Source organism: Aspergillus fischeri, genomic scaffold, assembly GCF_000149645.3.
Source record: "Aspergillus fischeri NRRL 181 1099437636265 genomic scaffold, whole genome shotgun sequence".
Taxonomy (NCBI): Eukaryota; Fungi; Ascomycota; class Eurotiomycetes; order Eurotiales; family Aspergillaceae; genus Aspergillus; species Aspergillus fischeri.
The window spans coordinates 393,375-408,048 of NW_001509761.1; the positions used below are offsets into that span (position 1 = coordinate 393,375).

General features: G+C 51.0%; 6 protein-coding genes across 6 annotated transcripts; 3 read left to right on the forward strand and 3 right to left on the reverse strand.

The window, feature by feature from the left end:
* Window positions 1-58: 58 nt before the first annotated feature.
* On the reverse strand, window positions 59-1,411 carry NFIA_001900 (uncharacterized protein; the record flags this gene model as incomplete). Its single annotated transcript, XM_001258737.1, has 1 exon — window positions 59-1,411. One exon carries the CDS (start codon window positions 1,409-1,411, stop codon window positions 59-61), a length of 1,353 nt encoding a protein of 450 aa, XP_001258738.1.
* Window positions 1,412-1,710: 299 nt separating this feature from the next.
* Window positions 1,711-3,996, reverse strand: NFIA_001910 (putative zinc finger protein; the record flags this gene model as incomplete). Its single annotated transcript, XM_001258738.1, has 5 exons — window positions 1,711-2,245; window positions 2,299-2,640; window positions 2,694-3,005; window positions 3,167-3,798; window positions 3,859-3,996. 5 exons carry the CDS (start codon window positions 3,994-3,996, stop codon window positions 1,711-1,713), a joined length of 1,959 nt encoding a protein of 652 aa, XP_001258739.1.
* Window positions 3,997-4,797: 801 nt separating this feature from the next.
* On the reverse strand, window positions 4,798-6,358 carry NFIA_001920 (uncharacterized protein; the record flags this gene model as incomplete). Its single annotated transcript, XM_001258739.1, has 6 exons — window positions 4,798-5,203; window positions 5,347-5,415; window positions 5,465-5,582; window positions 5,637-5,783; window positions 5,838-6,069; window positions 6,131-6,358. The coding sequence occupies 6 exons, from the start codon at window positions 6,356-6,358 to the stop codon at window positions 4,798-4,800; spliced, it is 1,200 nt and encodes a 399-aa protein (XP_001258740.1).
* A 2,517-nt stretch (window positions 6,359-8,875) lies between these two features.
* Window positions 8,876-10,245, forward strand: NFIA_001930 (tyrosinase family protein; the record flags this gene model as incomplete). The annotated part of the gene is made up of 5 exons (XM_001258740.1): window positions 8,876-9,060; window positions 9,118-9,280; window positions 9,332-9,597; window positions 9,649-9,922; window positions 9,982-10,245. The coding sequence occupies 5 exons, from the start codon at window positions 8,876-8,878 to the stop codon at window positions 10,243-10,245; spliced, it is 1,152 nt and encodes a 383-aa protein (XP_001258741.1).
* A 583-nt stretch (window positions 10,246-10,828) lies between these two features.
* NFIA_001940 (uncharacterized protein) lies at window positions 10,829-12,941 on the forward strand (the record flags this gene model as incomplete). The annotated part of the gene is made up of 5 exons (XM_001258741.1): window positions 10,829-11,047; window positions 11,098-11,307; window positions 11,361-11,833; window positions 11,884-12,111; window positions 12,158-12,941. 5 exons carry the CDS (start codon window positions 10,829-10,831, stop codon window positions 12,939-12,941), a joined length of 1,914 nt encoding a protein of 637 aa, XP_001258742.1.
* Window positions 12,942-13,126: 185 nt separating this feature from the next.
* Window positions 13,127-14,197, forward strand: NFIA_001950 (uncharacterized protein; the record flags this gene model as incomplete). Its single annotated transcript, XM_001258742.1, has 1 exon — window positions 13,127-14,197. One exon carries the CDS (start codon window positions 13,127-13,129, stop codon window positions 14,195-14,197), a length of 1,071 nt encoding a protein of 356 aa, XP_001258743.1.
* Between the last annotated feature and the right edge of the window lie 477 nt (window positions 14,198-14,674).

Genomic DNA, 14,674 nt, shown 5'->3' on the forward strand with positions numbered 1-14,674 from the left:
ACTATGCCTTCTCACATTCTTGCTCATGCTATCAAATTTATGGTATCTCTCCAGGAGATTACCATATCTCGAAATCGAGAGGATCACGGAACCTCCGAATCCAGATGACCCTTCCACTTGTTGGATCCATGACCGCCGAGAAATGCGTCATGTCGTTGGTTGTGGGATATGCCGCCGTCCACTGGATTATTTCTGCAGGTGTTGCAGCGACCTCATGGTTCTCAGAAGTTTCTGCACTCTCTTTGCCCACAGCGGCAGATGCCGAACCGGCCGGGGGATCTGCCATTCGACTTCTAGAGGAGCGTGTGCGACGCAAAGGATCATGACGTGGTTTCACATTGTGGGCCGACCTTCCAGCTTGAGCGACCTTTTTGTCCCAGTGTGCTTGCATACATGCTCTTCGCTCTTTACTATCTTGGATGAAGTCGGTCATCGAGATGGGCTCTCCACTGGTCAGCGCTGCGCCAAAAGTTATATCGGTGTCCCTGTCCTTCGACGGAAGCTCTGAGCCCAGGAAATCGTTATTCGTCGCAACGATGAACGACGAACTGGAGTCCATCCTTGCAGTCCGATGATCCTTTTCGATCACAGCGGCTTCAGCGCCGTCACATAGAACCAGATACGCCGCTGTAGATGGCGTGCGCATTACGTTCTGACAGATACTGCGCAGCGTCGGTCTCTCAACCCTCCGACGTCTCCTGACCAATACGCCCAGCATGCGACCAAACCAAGTCCCCCGTGGGTCCTCCGCCACAATGATATACTGCCTCAGCATCGACGAAATCGATCTCCTCAAGCCCAGAATAACAAGAAGATGACTCCCATAGAACCGCAAATCACCCAACCACCCACCCAAATCATGGTTCGGTCGAAAATTCAACGACACGCTCAGCCCCTTCCGGACACCGGTCAGCACACCCACAAACCCAATGTAGGTGATATTCGTCGCCAGCACGGCCTCATAGTCCGGCCCGCGGACATACTCAAACTGCACAAGCACGCGCCGCAACGCATCCATCCCCCAATCCAGGGTCCGGAAATGGAGCATGCGGGGCGACGTTTCTTGGTCCTGTGCCCGGGCCGCGCCGCTCGTGCAGCCCATCAGCACATCGAGGAGCACATTCAGCGAGACGATCAGATACATCTCGATCCCGGTTGCCTGGCTGATACCGCGGATCTCCTCCGTTTCCTCGTCGGAATTTACCCGGCGCAAGAATAAGCGCGCGAGGCGTTTGACCCATTGCAGCGAGAGATTGGGTGCGACGCTCTCAACCAGGCTATCGAAGAGAGCGGTGAGAGATCTGAGCTCGTTGCGATACTTCTTGGCAACTTCAACGTATCGCTCTGCTGGGGGGCGGGAGAGGTCGATCCTGTAGGTTGGCGGGACATCGCCCGGCTCTATGGTAGGCATAATGTTTGATGGTTTTGCTGCAGTTACATAGTATAGCTCTCATATACTTTGGTGCTTTTATATGCTTTCCAGTTAGAGTCAGACCGTTTGATTATTTCGAGCTCTGCAAGGGTTGTTGATGCCTGGGAGTGGCTGAGCACCCCGCAAGGGTCACGTGTCCGTCTGGCAAGGAAACAGGAGACAATTCAGAATAACGCAGATCGCAATAAGTCATCTCACGTAAAATAACGGCATTCATTCGGGATCAATGAAAATAGAATACATAAGCCTATGAGGATTCACCAGACACAATCACGTAATCAGCCATGTTCATCACTCAAAGCCAAACTCTCAACCGACAGAAGCAAATCCTCCACCGTCCGTAAGCTATTCTGCGGATCAAAGGCCGGATACCGACTCTGCAACGTATCAAGCAGAGACTTCTTCCACACATTACGCGCAAAATATCGTAGGATACGTGTAACCTCGGGACAAAGATCCGTATCCGCGAACCCCGCCGCATCAAGCGCATGTTGGATCGCGCGCAGCAGGTACCTGCACACGGGAAAGGAAAAGGAAATGTACCAGAGGCCGCTGATGCATGTCTCGAGGGACTGGCGCCAGCGGGGATCGCCGTCCTTGGCGAAGGGCATGGCGTTGAAGGCGCCGTAGGTGAGGGCATGGTTGAGGAAGTTGGAGGCGGATTTCCAGCCAAAGGTTTGTTTGAAAAGGAAGATGATCTCGCGCGTGGCGAGCTTGGCTTTGCTGCAGATTCTGAGGACGGAGGGGCTGGGGTCTCCTCCTGAGGTGAGGATGGGTTTGCAGAGGGCGATTACGCCAAGGTGGAAGTGGAGGCTATGGTTGTGAGCGACAGTGTGAGGAATATGGCAGGGGTTAATATGACTTACTGCATGATGAAGATGTGTGGCGGTGCGTCTTTTGAAGGATGGAGCGCGGGACTTAGTTCGACAAACCAGTTTGCCAGTCTTTCATGGATTAACATAAAGGCCTCGACAGTAGGGGCGACATGATGGGAATCCAAAATGAATTCGGTCACGTCATTGATAACTACGCTCAACTCAAACCTAGCTCTGACCGTTGAGAAGAGACGTGACGGGTAAAGGGGACCACTAAAAGGATAGGGGTGCCAGCGTTGACTATGGTCGAGAAACTCGGCGTCTGAATATGGGATTTCGTAAAAGGGCGGGTGCTCCAGACGGGGAGCATCATCAACTACACTTGCAGCGAGTCTGTAACGAGGTCAGATATGGTCGAAACGAAGTTCAACAGGGGCTGTTATTACGCTTGCCACTCAAAAAGGCCCCAGGCCGTGACTGCATGCGCTCTATTCCAGGCGGGTTCAACCAGCCCTGCGCTGCGGACACCAGACAACGGCTCATACAATCTGAGCTCATTTGCCATGTGGATCGCTGCCGCCAGGCAGGACCAGCCGATCTTGTCCTTACCCAGGCAGTTATAGGTCAGGTTCATGACAAGCAGTGCCTGGATTGAGGTCAAGGTGGGCCGTGATTGTGATATCCAGAGCTGCCGGGCTTCCGACAGGAAGCGGATACACATATCCATCTCCTTAAAACGATCCCACGGTCTTCGGAGACTATAGGAGTATAGCTGCGAAGTCCGTCAGGAAATCAAAGATCGAGGGACAGAAAGGCTCATCTTACACAGGCATGAGCTAATACAGCGTTTACAAGAAGTGGTGAACAGAACCTCGACTGCCCAGCTATCATATCAGCTAAGAACAAATGCTGATCAAACCAGGTGTAGCAGGGATAATCCCAGGTGAAATATAGAGAGAGCAGATGTGACACCAGTCGGTCACTGTCTGTGATGGTCGTCCATGGCTTTGCAGGAGCGAAAAGGATGGGCTCTTCGCACAGGGCCTGCAGCCTCGGTGAGCTAATCAACTTATACTCTGCTGCTAAGTTCGACAAGCCGACGTGGGCGTCAGCGAGTCGACCCAGGGAGACTTGGTGCAGATATTGCGCTGCTAATGTCGGATCCGAGCTACTGCGGATGGCATTGACTACCTTGGAGAGGTCTGCCGGTGCACAGTTGCGAACTCTCTCATATATAGCCCAGATGCTGTTCCAGTCTTCTGTCGAGGCCGTGCCTTGAACATCACACGCGCGTGTCTCGCTAGATTTGGACCTAATCATGGCCATCTTGCGGGCTTTGACATGCACCCTTGACACATCCGGTGGATGCCGACTTGACAACTGGGCCTCTTTCTCCAGCGGTTGCACCTTTTTCTTCAAAGTCGAGTTCTTACTCTCCATTTCAGCGCCTCGGCGCTTGGTACCGACTAGGCGGCGGTGACTGCTCTCCGCGTCAAGCAGGCATTCTATGCCCAGCGACGCACATGCCGTGCACGGACTTTTTCCGCTACACTGATGGCGGAAAGAAAGTCAACACCGCTAGGGGGTTGGGTACATCGTGTCACAACCTACTTTACGTTTCTTGGCACGACACTCCGCGCAAGCAGTCACAGCGATGTGACGGCGACGTTCGATATTCGACACCTTCGCAGCGCGCGGCGTGCCAGCGAAAGCTGGAGCGAGCACCGGCAACCTTGCTTCGTCTCCCATGGCGCCGGTGCTGCACTGAAGGCGGCGTGATATGAGCAGTTGGGTGCCAAGTATGAAGACATCAGATAGGGACAAAGCAACTCCGCGCGTATTGTCTCCATCTGACCCAGTGCGTCTGGTGCGAAGATCTTGATGTGCGTCCAAGTGGCGTGAGGTGGTTGCAAGAACTTTCGATATGAAGCAATTTGGATCGAACTCGAGATGGAGAGATCAAAGTTGTTGCCAAGCGAGCCGAAGGCACGTGCTTTTTTAGCGCACACTACCATTGGCTCGCTTAGTAACGCCAAGGCACCGCTGTTCGCGCGGCTTTTAAAAAGTGAGAAAATCCCTTGTTGTGATTCGCGAGACAACTCAGACTCGGATTTACATTCCGATGGAGACAGGATGTCATTCAACCTGGACTGAAGTCTGGAGAGTTCAGGAACAAATCTAAGGATGACCAGAAGGTGCAGAGCTACTTGAGGTTGGAACAGTGGAAACTGGAAGGAAGCGATGAAGACGACGGAGAGGTAGGGTCACGTCGCTCATTGTATGCCTAAGGCTGTAATATAAACCTGGAGGAGATACGACTTGAAGGGCCCATGGGGATAATGATAGCTCCTTGCGACTTGCGTCAACATCAATATGAGCCTGGAAAAACCCTCAGCTGAAAAGACTACAATCAGTTTCAGCACCCAAAGTACAGGGCAAGGTACGAGCCTATCGCCAAATGACTCATGAAAGAAGACTAGCATATTATTTTTAGATATAATTTGGAAACAAAGTCATGCTCATGCCTGGGAGCTCAGTCGTACATCGTGGCTATACTCGATCATCCACTGACCGTTTGGGCCCTAGACCCGGCCCAATCGCATCGCTTCCCCCGTCAGTGTGCACGATCACTTCTGTCGTGCGCAGTATTCTCGAGGATGACAGACGCTGAAGACGCGGATGAGACGCCAAGTTCTCCTCACTCCCCCCCTCAGACGCTGACAAGGATGTTCGGACAGCGTCGATATGCACATTGTACTTCTGAGCTTCATGCTCTAACCGGCTGCGTCTTATGGAGCCCAATGCATGGCTCGATGACTGTCCGTAGTAAGCGTTGTTCGTTCGCTTTCGTGAGCGGGAGTTGCTGGCTAAACTCCAAGTGCTTCCGATGACAGACTTGACAAGTGGCTTGATTGTGGGGAAACAGGCGGCGACGATGCCAACGTTGAGCTCAACACTGTAGAACATGTCAATTCCGTGCTGGGTGTCGAAGAAAAGAGGTCAACATACCAGTTCCATATGAGGAATTTAGGGTCTCTGGGCCACGGAACCTGAGTTAGCTCTGCAAGGGACTGAAACTGAACTGGATAGTGCACCTACCGCCATGCGTCTTGCTCCTCGAACACTCGGCTTTGGTAAACTGTTTTGGCGATAGCTGCGGCACAGGCACTGGCATTACATGAGCTTCCAACTAGCACTTTGGGACGAAACAACTCACAAGTACCCAAGACTGAGAATTCCCATTAAGGAGGCTCTAGTGCGCTTATTGACCTGGATATTATAGAACATGAAAACCGGCAGAGTTGCGAAAACAAAGTCAGTGGCGATATTGATAGCTATTGGAGGCACTGTCAGTAAACTGTTTTTTTAGAACAGAAAGAGGAACTTACCACTGTTGAATTCGCCAATAGCTAGGTAGGTTTTGCTTGAATAACACGTTGCTGTAGCCTTTTGGGTATAATCCCACGCTGCACTGACAGGTATACATTGGAATATCAGTGTTAGAATGCAGGCGATCGTGAAGAGTATGAGAAAGACTTTGGATAGTCAGCAGTCAGTCAAGTATCTTCAGCATGCCATTCCGAACTTACCCAGCGCCCCGATGATAAACCTTTTGATAAACTTATTCTGCGACGCGAATCGCAGCAAAAAGAAAGCAAGCGATATCTTGACCGAGCTTATCCCCAACACAATGACAATAGCATGGAAAAATGTCCACTTGGACAGGGGGCCCAAATCCTCCAAGCCAATATCGCGGTTGTAATGACCCAGTCCACGGTGTGTCTCTCCAATGAAACATGCAAGGACACCAAAAGCGCATGCCTGTCAGCAACGGATACAATTAGTACCGCCCGTCAAAGACTGTCTGGAGACCACAACCTACCTGGGCTATAAGGATGATCCCATCCTCAATGTCAAATCTTCGCAGAATGAATAATCGCACGTAGTAGCGCAGCACAACCAACAAGGCCGATAAACCCGTCAAAAAGCCCACAATGGCGAGAATTCGAGGCGCATTGGTTGGGCCTCTTGTGTGGAGGGGGAATTCGAATGTAGGCGTCGATTGCCGGGGAACCAAGGCCTCGAACGTCTGGTGAATTGGACTCGTCATCTCGAGTCCGTCCGTTCACGATCGCCCTCCTTTCAGTTCTTGGGTCTTGTCGATCTTTATCGGGAGCCGTTCATGGCAACGGGGGTCGAGATCCACCTATATGCCGCGTCGGGAAGGCAATCGTGTGAAGATCTGTGCAACCGTGCAAGACAGTACGATGCGTCTCGGGACATAAGAGTCTGGGACACTTCTGCCCTCTTATGGAGAAAATGAGATTTCGGTTGCTCTAGTCGATATGCAGGAACAATCGACAAATACATGGCTTCCCCCCGGCACTAAAGCCTCGGCAGCTGCAAAGCGCACAAGAGGTATCATAATTAAAGTTTTGCAGTTCTGTAAGACCAACACAGCATCCCAGCGTTTGAGAACACAAGGGGTTCTTCTGCTAGCTTTCTAGTGGAATACAGATGCTGCCCCGTATTGCCACAGAGACACGGCATGGTCCCGGACAGGGGCAAGGATACACTTCACTAATGGATATTCAGAATAGTCGGCCTACTCTCTCGAGAACGCGGTGCTTCCAATCTCGCTCAGATAGCAGCGGAGTTCGGTCCTTCATCTTCCCTTTCCTTGGAAATTCTACTACTGAGGAAACAAGAAGAGCAGGGGTCGTCGGAATCCCGACTCAGATGAATACACTGCTTCTCGGCATGTTGGCATAATCAGACTAGTGTTATGGCCAATATAGTGCGTACGTGAGATGCAGACTAGACAGGGGACCAAGTGCCAGCCGTGCTCTAGCTTCCCTCGACCAGACAGGAAAATTCTTGCTTGTGACTTACTTGCCACCCCCAGCGGGAGGACAGCTGAGCGAGAAACAAGTGGTACCCCTTGGAGTGCGAAAGTATTTCCTGGATCCCGGCATAACTCGTGCCACTGTATCAAGGAACGCCAATTGTCACCACAAGAGTGAATTGGCAGATGGAAAGGCGCTTTTACCACTTATATGACCGAGAAATGTCGCTTTTTCCGGTGGAGTCAAAGGCAGATCAGGTCGCACGGGACAAGGTGATTAAGAGAGTAATCTCCTCCGCTGCAACCAGCTGGCTCGAACCCATAGTAATAATAGTAACGGCATTGTGTCCGTACTCATTTGCCCCTAGCCGACTAGTTGCAGTAGCCCGGTTTGAGATAGAAGCATAGGCTGAATACAATCAAACCCAGCCAGGCCGATTTTATCCGGGTTATACTAGATAATACCAACGCTAAGCCGGGGACCCGGGAGCCCTCGCTTTTCCTTAACTCAGCTAGAGCAGTCGACAGCGCCGTTGACCGGTTCGGGAAAATGCCAAAGAATCTTTAACAAGAAGTGTCTCCATTCTCCAATACAGAATTGGATGAGCCGATGTCGGTTTCACTTCATTTAAAGTCAATGATTATTATAGGACAGGTTTCACAAACCCTGTCAACAAGATGTGGTCTAAGTACTCGATCTGGAGATAGTAGTACGGGGTATTCTCCACCAGCAGCGGGCGATTCACCTAAGAGGAGAATAGCGTCGGTCAGAGATTGGAAAGTCATGAATGGCGTCGAGATATCCCCACTTAGTGCCAATATAGCGTTCTGTCAATCAGGGTCCGTTGATCCATAGGCGAGGGCTAAATATGTCCTAGTCAAATGGGTATTATGGAAATGTGCCACGCAATGCCACTACAGTAGTCCCGGACGCTAGTGTGCCGTCCCTTGCCTTCACCGGAGAAAGTGAAAAGAATTTCCCTGGTTTACCTGGTAATTACCTTGTGCGGCGCAGGAGTTTAGCTCAATTTGTCTCTCTGCAATAATGACTTGTCCTGCAGATATTGTGCCACTGTGGGATAGTGTCCTATCCTTGAGCTCTCTCTTCCCGTCATTGGCCGGGTCTAGGCTCGAGAACGAGTCAGTGCAATTAAACATTACGATTGTCCGAAACATTTTAGTAAAAGTCCGGAATTGGAAGATGGACCCCCGTAAATTGTGGATTCCCTTGACTCAATTCAATCTGTTGCTGACAGTGGCAGGCTGGCCGTAACCCTAACGGAACAGGGGAGTCCGTTCTCTTCGACCTCAGGAGTCGCAAATTATCTGCCTTGACTGCTGTCACTGCATATGATCTTCCGGCATTGTATGGTCAAAAAATGGTCGGACTTTAGACCCAGTAATATAGACAGGTAATAATCAAGGCAGACTATCAAGCCTTCCATGCATATCTCGCTCCACAGGATATACCAGTTCAGTTTCCCAAGTTCACTGAATTACCATAAGCTAAACATGTGTGCTTGCCAATAGTTCAAGAGCTCTGTCTAGTCTTGGGCCCGTTCAACTAATATTATACTAATTTGCCCTTAGCTTGCATCTAAGCGGACAGTTATTCATATGCTTCGGTGCCGAATAATCCACGTTGTTCAGGCATTGTTTTCTCCCAGCGATATGTTTAAATAGCCTGAAATCAAGCGAAGCTTTTCTTTTTTTTTTCACTCGTTCCTGATCATCCTCTTTTACTTTTTCAAATTGTCCTTGTCGATCAGAGAAGCTTTCGGTATGCGGTTCACAATCCTCTCAACAGTTACTGCTTTGGCTGCAGTTGCGCCCACTGCAGCTTTTAGCATTGACCAGTGGGATGTCCTTGCTGGGAAGGCTCTTATCAATCAGGTCCTCTACCACTTCTCCAACCCGGATGCCAGCAAGTCATGCACCCCTCTTACCGCAACGGTTCGCCGAGAATGGTGAATCAGCCCCGTGTCGCAGCAGTAGGAGAGGACCCACTGACGCTGGATTCGCAGGGGCTCCCTCTCGAAACACGAGCGCAAAGAGTACACTGACGCAGTGCTGTGTCTCGCTTCTAAGCCTTCGAAACTGGATCCGACATTTGCTCCTGGCGCGCGCTCTCGCTACGATGACTTTGTTGCTGTCCATATCAACCAGACATGGTTTATCCACGGCACTGTATGTTTCCGTTGTCTAGAGAAAATGCTTGAGTCTAATGTCGACGTCCAGGGCAACTTTCTGACATGGCACCGTTACTTCACCTGGGCCTACGAACAAGCCCTCCGCAACGAATGCGGTTACACTGGCTACCAGCCATACTGGGCCTGGAACAAATACACCGATGACCCGCGCAACTCTCCCATGTTCGATGGCTCTGACTACAGTATGTCCGGAGACGGATCATACATCCCGCACAATGGTTCCGAGGCTGCTCCCGGTATCGTTCTAACTCCTGGAAACGGAGGTGGCTGTGTCTTCTCAGGCCCGTTCAAGAAGTAAGTCGTGCAGATATCTAGTGACGATTGACTAGCTAACAGGGGTTGCAGCTTCACCGTCAACCTCGGCCCTGTCTTCCCCAGTCTCAAGGTCCCAGGGATCGTCGCTCAGAACGGCTCCGGACTGAACTACAACCCCCGCTGTCTCCGCCGTGATATCTCCGAGGACGCAGCGAGCTGGACAACAACCAAGCACGTGGTTGATCTGATCGATAAGCAGAACAACATCCTTGACTTCCAGAATAGGATGCAGGGTGATTACCCTAATGGCTACCTGGGTATCCACAGCGGCGGCCACTATACCATTGGCGGTGATCCGGGTGGTGTACGTACTCATCATTCTTTTGTCGAGGTACAACACAAGCTAATAGGCGTATGCAATAGGATTTCTTCGTTTCCCCCGGTGACCCTGCTTTCTACCTCCACCATGCCGCCATCGACCGTGTCTTCTGGACGTGGCAGAATCAGGACCCCAAGTCGCGGACGTATGTCGTGGCAGGACAGACTATCCTTCCCACTCTGGTGCCGGACGCGCCCAATGCTACTCTGGATGATATCGTCGATATGAGCAGTGCGCTGGCTCCGCCGCAGACTATCCGGCAGCTGTTGGATACGACTGGTGGGCCATTCTGCTATGTTTATCTGTGATTAATCTTGGGGTGAGAATTAGAGAAGAAAACTTATTGTAATAAGCGAGCTATATACCGTTTATATAATATATCAGATATTGTAATGCAGAAAGATATGCATGTACTGGTGTTGCTGATAGCGGGGACCGCTTGAAGATTTTCCGATCATCTGGAAGAAGAAAGAATGAAACATAAATATCCTGCAGAGTAGCGACTTTGGAAGTCCCTTCACAGTATATTTCTTTGGGCCATAATTAGTAGTGTTGTGTACCTCCTTGGTTCCGCATACCGACAACCACCGCGGTTATATATATATATACACACAGAGGGGGGAACAATGCAGAACAGAGTCGAGTACTGAACTTCACCTCTTAGACAGAAAAGCAATAGCATCGATTGAGTAACGTTCTAATGGAAAACGATTAAAGTACCATAAACTCAACACTTTTTATAAGTGATCGATCCCTGATATCAGGCCAATGACGTGTGGATGCCCCGCCCTTCAGGCTCCGTGATTGTCTGGGTCAAGGCTCGCCCCAGATCTTATCTGAACGTTGACGGTTACACAGACATATCCCTGCTTCACACAACCACATCCCAGTATGTCCCAGATAGATATTCCAGGCAATTTCAAAGATGAAGTAAGAGACGAAGATAAACATGACGATACCCCACCTTCCGATCCAGGCCCAGCAGGCCCAGTCCTGAGGCTCGATGCTGGCAGAAATCGCACCAAACCAGCGCCTAAAGCTACCACAGAAACTTTAACACAAGGGCTTTCAGATGAAGACCTGTGGATGCTCATCCGGCGATTTAACAAAGTAAGTGATTACTGACAGTCTGTTCGGTCGCGATGTGTTGACCCCGAAAGCAAATATACCATGTCAAGGCAGCAGCCAATACCGCCTCGGAGGATCTCGATCTGAACAGGGCGCAGGATGAGCAGTTTCCACCAGAGAAGCTTCGGATCACGATCGAGCGTTTCTATACGTCGGTCGTGATTGGGGTGGTGGGCTTCTGCAGACATATCGCCCGGCTACGGTCGTGGAAAGAGCCACGGCGGACGGCGATTTTCTGTGCAGTAAGCTATGATACAGAGTTCCTCATTGATGAAATCGAATCTAATGCGTGCAGGGTTACTTTATTGCCTGGTTATTTGATGTGGTTATTTTTACACTGTCGGGGCTGTTGATTGCCTTGATTCTGTGTCCGCCACTCCGTCGGGCGCTTTTCCCTGGCGCATCTCCAGCGTCCACTGACTTGGAGAATTTGGCACCTGGAGATCCTCGGAAGCAGGTTAGTGTTACTGGGACCTCGGAAAGGCACAAAGGGGAGGCTGCCGAGCGGGAGGCTCACAACCTAGTCAACAATGTTGCGACCATTGCCATGAAGAGTGCTACTGGTAAATACGGACAGGCTGTGTCTGAAGATGCTGAAAAGGTTGCCGAGCCGGAGAGTCTGGAAGATGTTGTTGATGCGGCAGAAGGACTGGATGAGAGCGTTACAGCGGAGACGCAGAAGCCGATGAAGAGAAAGGTAGCCAAGGCTACCGACGAGATACTGCGGATGATAAATGACCTTACGGATACTTATGAGAAGTTCTGCAAGTATGTTTTCTTGATGGATAGTATAGAACAGTACTGACAGAAGTGAGCAGTCTCCTTTCACCGACACCTCCATTTATCACATACACCCCTCGTCTACGTCTCGTGGGAATCATGGCCACCGTATGCCTGCTATCGCTCGCTGTGTCGAGCAGTTTCATCATCAAGGCTACTGCCTTTACACTTGGTCTGGGCTTCTTCGGAGATCCAATCATCAATTACAGCACAGATTACCTCAATCGCAAGATTCCCAACTGGAGGGAACACCTCGACCTGCAAAAGTATAATCAATGTTCCTAGAGACGACCCCGTACTAACAAAGCATAGGACGCTCCTCAAAGGCATCCCGACCAATGCACAATTGACACTAACTCTGCTACGCATTGGCGAGATCAACTCCTCTCCTCTTCCTCCCCCACCGGACACCGAAGACAAGGAATCCTCGTCGCTCATCCGCAGCAAAGCACGCGCCCTCATCGCTCCCAACGCAACCCCAACTGCCCAAGAAGCCACCGACTCGACAGACTCATCTACAGACCACCAGACCGACCCAGCGCCAAAACAGCGAAAGAAGTGGTTTCTCAAAGTCCTCCGATTCGTCCGTCGTACAATCGCGACCGCAATCAAAAGCCACGGCGCATTCGACCGCGCCATGCGCATCGCCAACTCAGCACACACGCGAACCCTGCTGGAACTCCTAGCCAAGAAGGATTGGTTTGCGGCGTCGTCGGGGCCCCTCAAATTTGAAGCAAAGTTTCAGCGGAAGCGTGGGACGGCCGTGATAGACTCAGCTCAGGAACCGCCGGTGATGTACTTCACGACTACGCAGTCTGCATCGATTGGTGATTTGAAGCTGGAGAGCCAGAAGAAGGGATCAGTTTTGTTTCAGATTCCTGTTAGTGATATTACGGAGCTCAAAAAGACGGAAGGGCTGGGATGGAAGGGCAAGTTGATTGTTGAGTTGACCGCGGGGAGCAAAGAGGCTGCGGATGGATTGGTTATCTCCGGGAGCGAAAGCGAGCAGGCGTATCATTTGACTGGGATGAAAGCGAGAGATCAGTTTTTTAATCGGTTGATTGCTATTGATGCGCAGTTTTGGGAGAGTCATTAGCCTGTACTTGACGCGATTCCCTATATAATGAATGGTTTTATCCCGTCAATGATGCCAGGTGAGTGAGATTAGGCACCCGCACGTCGCCACCAGGCTGCCATGCTGTTCCCCACATTACCCCGAAGCTTGAAAACGTTGTTTAATCCTTGGATTTCTTCACCTAGCCATAGATTACTACCATCAATATGACAGAACCAGATATCCACCCTCCCAATTTCACATCGTGCTTGGACCAAACCCAAAGCCCACTCTTCTCGATAATACCCCCAGAAGTCCGCCGGGAAATCTTCGCCTACGCTCTTGCCGCATTTGAGGACACCAACAATCCATACAGCAAAGACACATACTGGACACGACCGGGCTATGACGCCCCGCACCGCACCCACACAGAGCTCCTCCGGAGCTGTAAACGCGTCTACCAGGAAGCCTGGTTCATGCCGTTCACATACGCCGAGCACGCCTTCTACCTAACATGGCACGACCGAGCACCGGAACAGCTCTTGCCAACGGCATTCCAGCAGTGCCTGGACTTAATCTATCAGATGCACGGCAAGGTCGAGGCTGGCAGGATCAGGATCTTCGCGCAGCTTTTCATGCTCGAAAAAGGACATGCGATGAAGGCGTTGCTGGACATGACGCATTTCTATCCCCGGAGCATCACGCTGACGATCCGGTACACGGATTTCTGGATGTGGGAGGACAACCAGCCTCTCTATATTAATGCGGAGTGGGTGAATAGGATCTGTTTCCCGGAAAGTGTGACGCGCTTCAGCATGGATTTTGAGAGTATTGAGCGTCGCAGGGACGAGGTCGAGTATATTGCCAACGAGGCGGCTGAGAAGTGGTTCTTCCGGCGGAAGGACGGGAAGTTCCTGACGGCTGATAAGGCTGATATGTCGGTGTCGCAGTGGACGGGGAGTTCTATTTTAAAGGGAGAGAGATGGATGAGGGATGAGGTTCGACCGGGTCAATTGGATTATTATGTTGTCACGGTCGTATGGAAGGTATCCCCTGAATTAGCGGAGGCGCCGTTACCCACGCCGTGTCCGACGGTCGAGCTACCGCGAGATTTCCACCAGCCGGCGCCTCCATTTACTGCAGCGGTGTGTGTGAGTGTTGCGGAATTGGAGGACGCGAATATAGCGCTGGATACACCGGCTGAGAAGACTTGGTTTCTGCTTGAGGCGCATCAAAGAGCGATGGAGGAGGTAGACGAAGACGCCGAACTCCAAGATGAAGGCATGTGGAGTGACTAGAGTGTATCATGCAAGGAGTTGTCAAGTGATCTATGAGTGGACAAGCTACTATTGCTGTGAATTATCCCTCGTTGCATGTTATGAGGGCGTTGAGGGATAATCACCGATTTACTGAATGCCTAGAGCAGGCAACTATGCCAGACGAGCCATGCGAGTCAACAAGAAGGATGTTGTCTCAGGAGCCAGGATCATAAGGCTCACCGTCGACATCCGTCCTCCACAGCCTGTCATGCGTCAGCTGAGTCCAAAGATATCAATCCAACAAGTAATCTTTACTTCTTCCTTCTGCCTCGTCTAAGAGAGTCCCACAGCAAGCATGGGAAATGACTCCCTCTTGGCTCGGGGCACACCTCCTAGTTCCTAGGCGTAGACTTGAAATGACTAGTCCTAGACTCCTAGCTACCAGCATTGTCTGGTCCACATTCCTCACATCGACCCCACAGTCATTTCCAGGAAAGAAACGCAGCTGACAAGAGC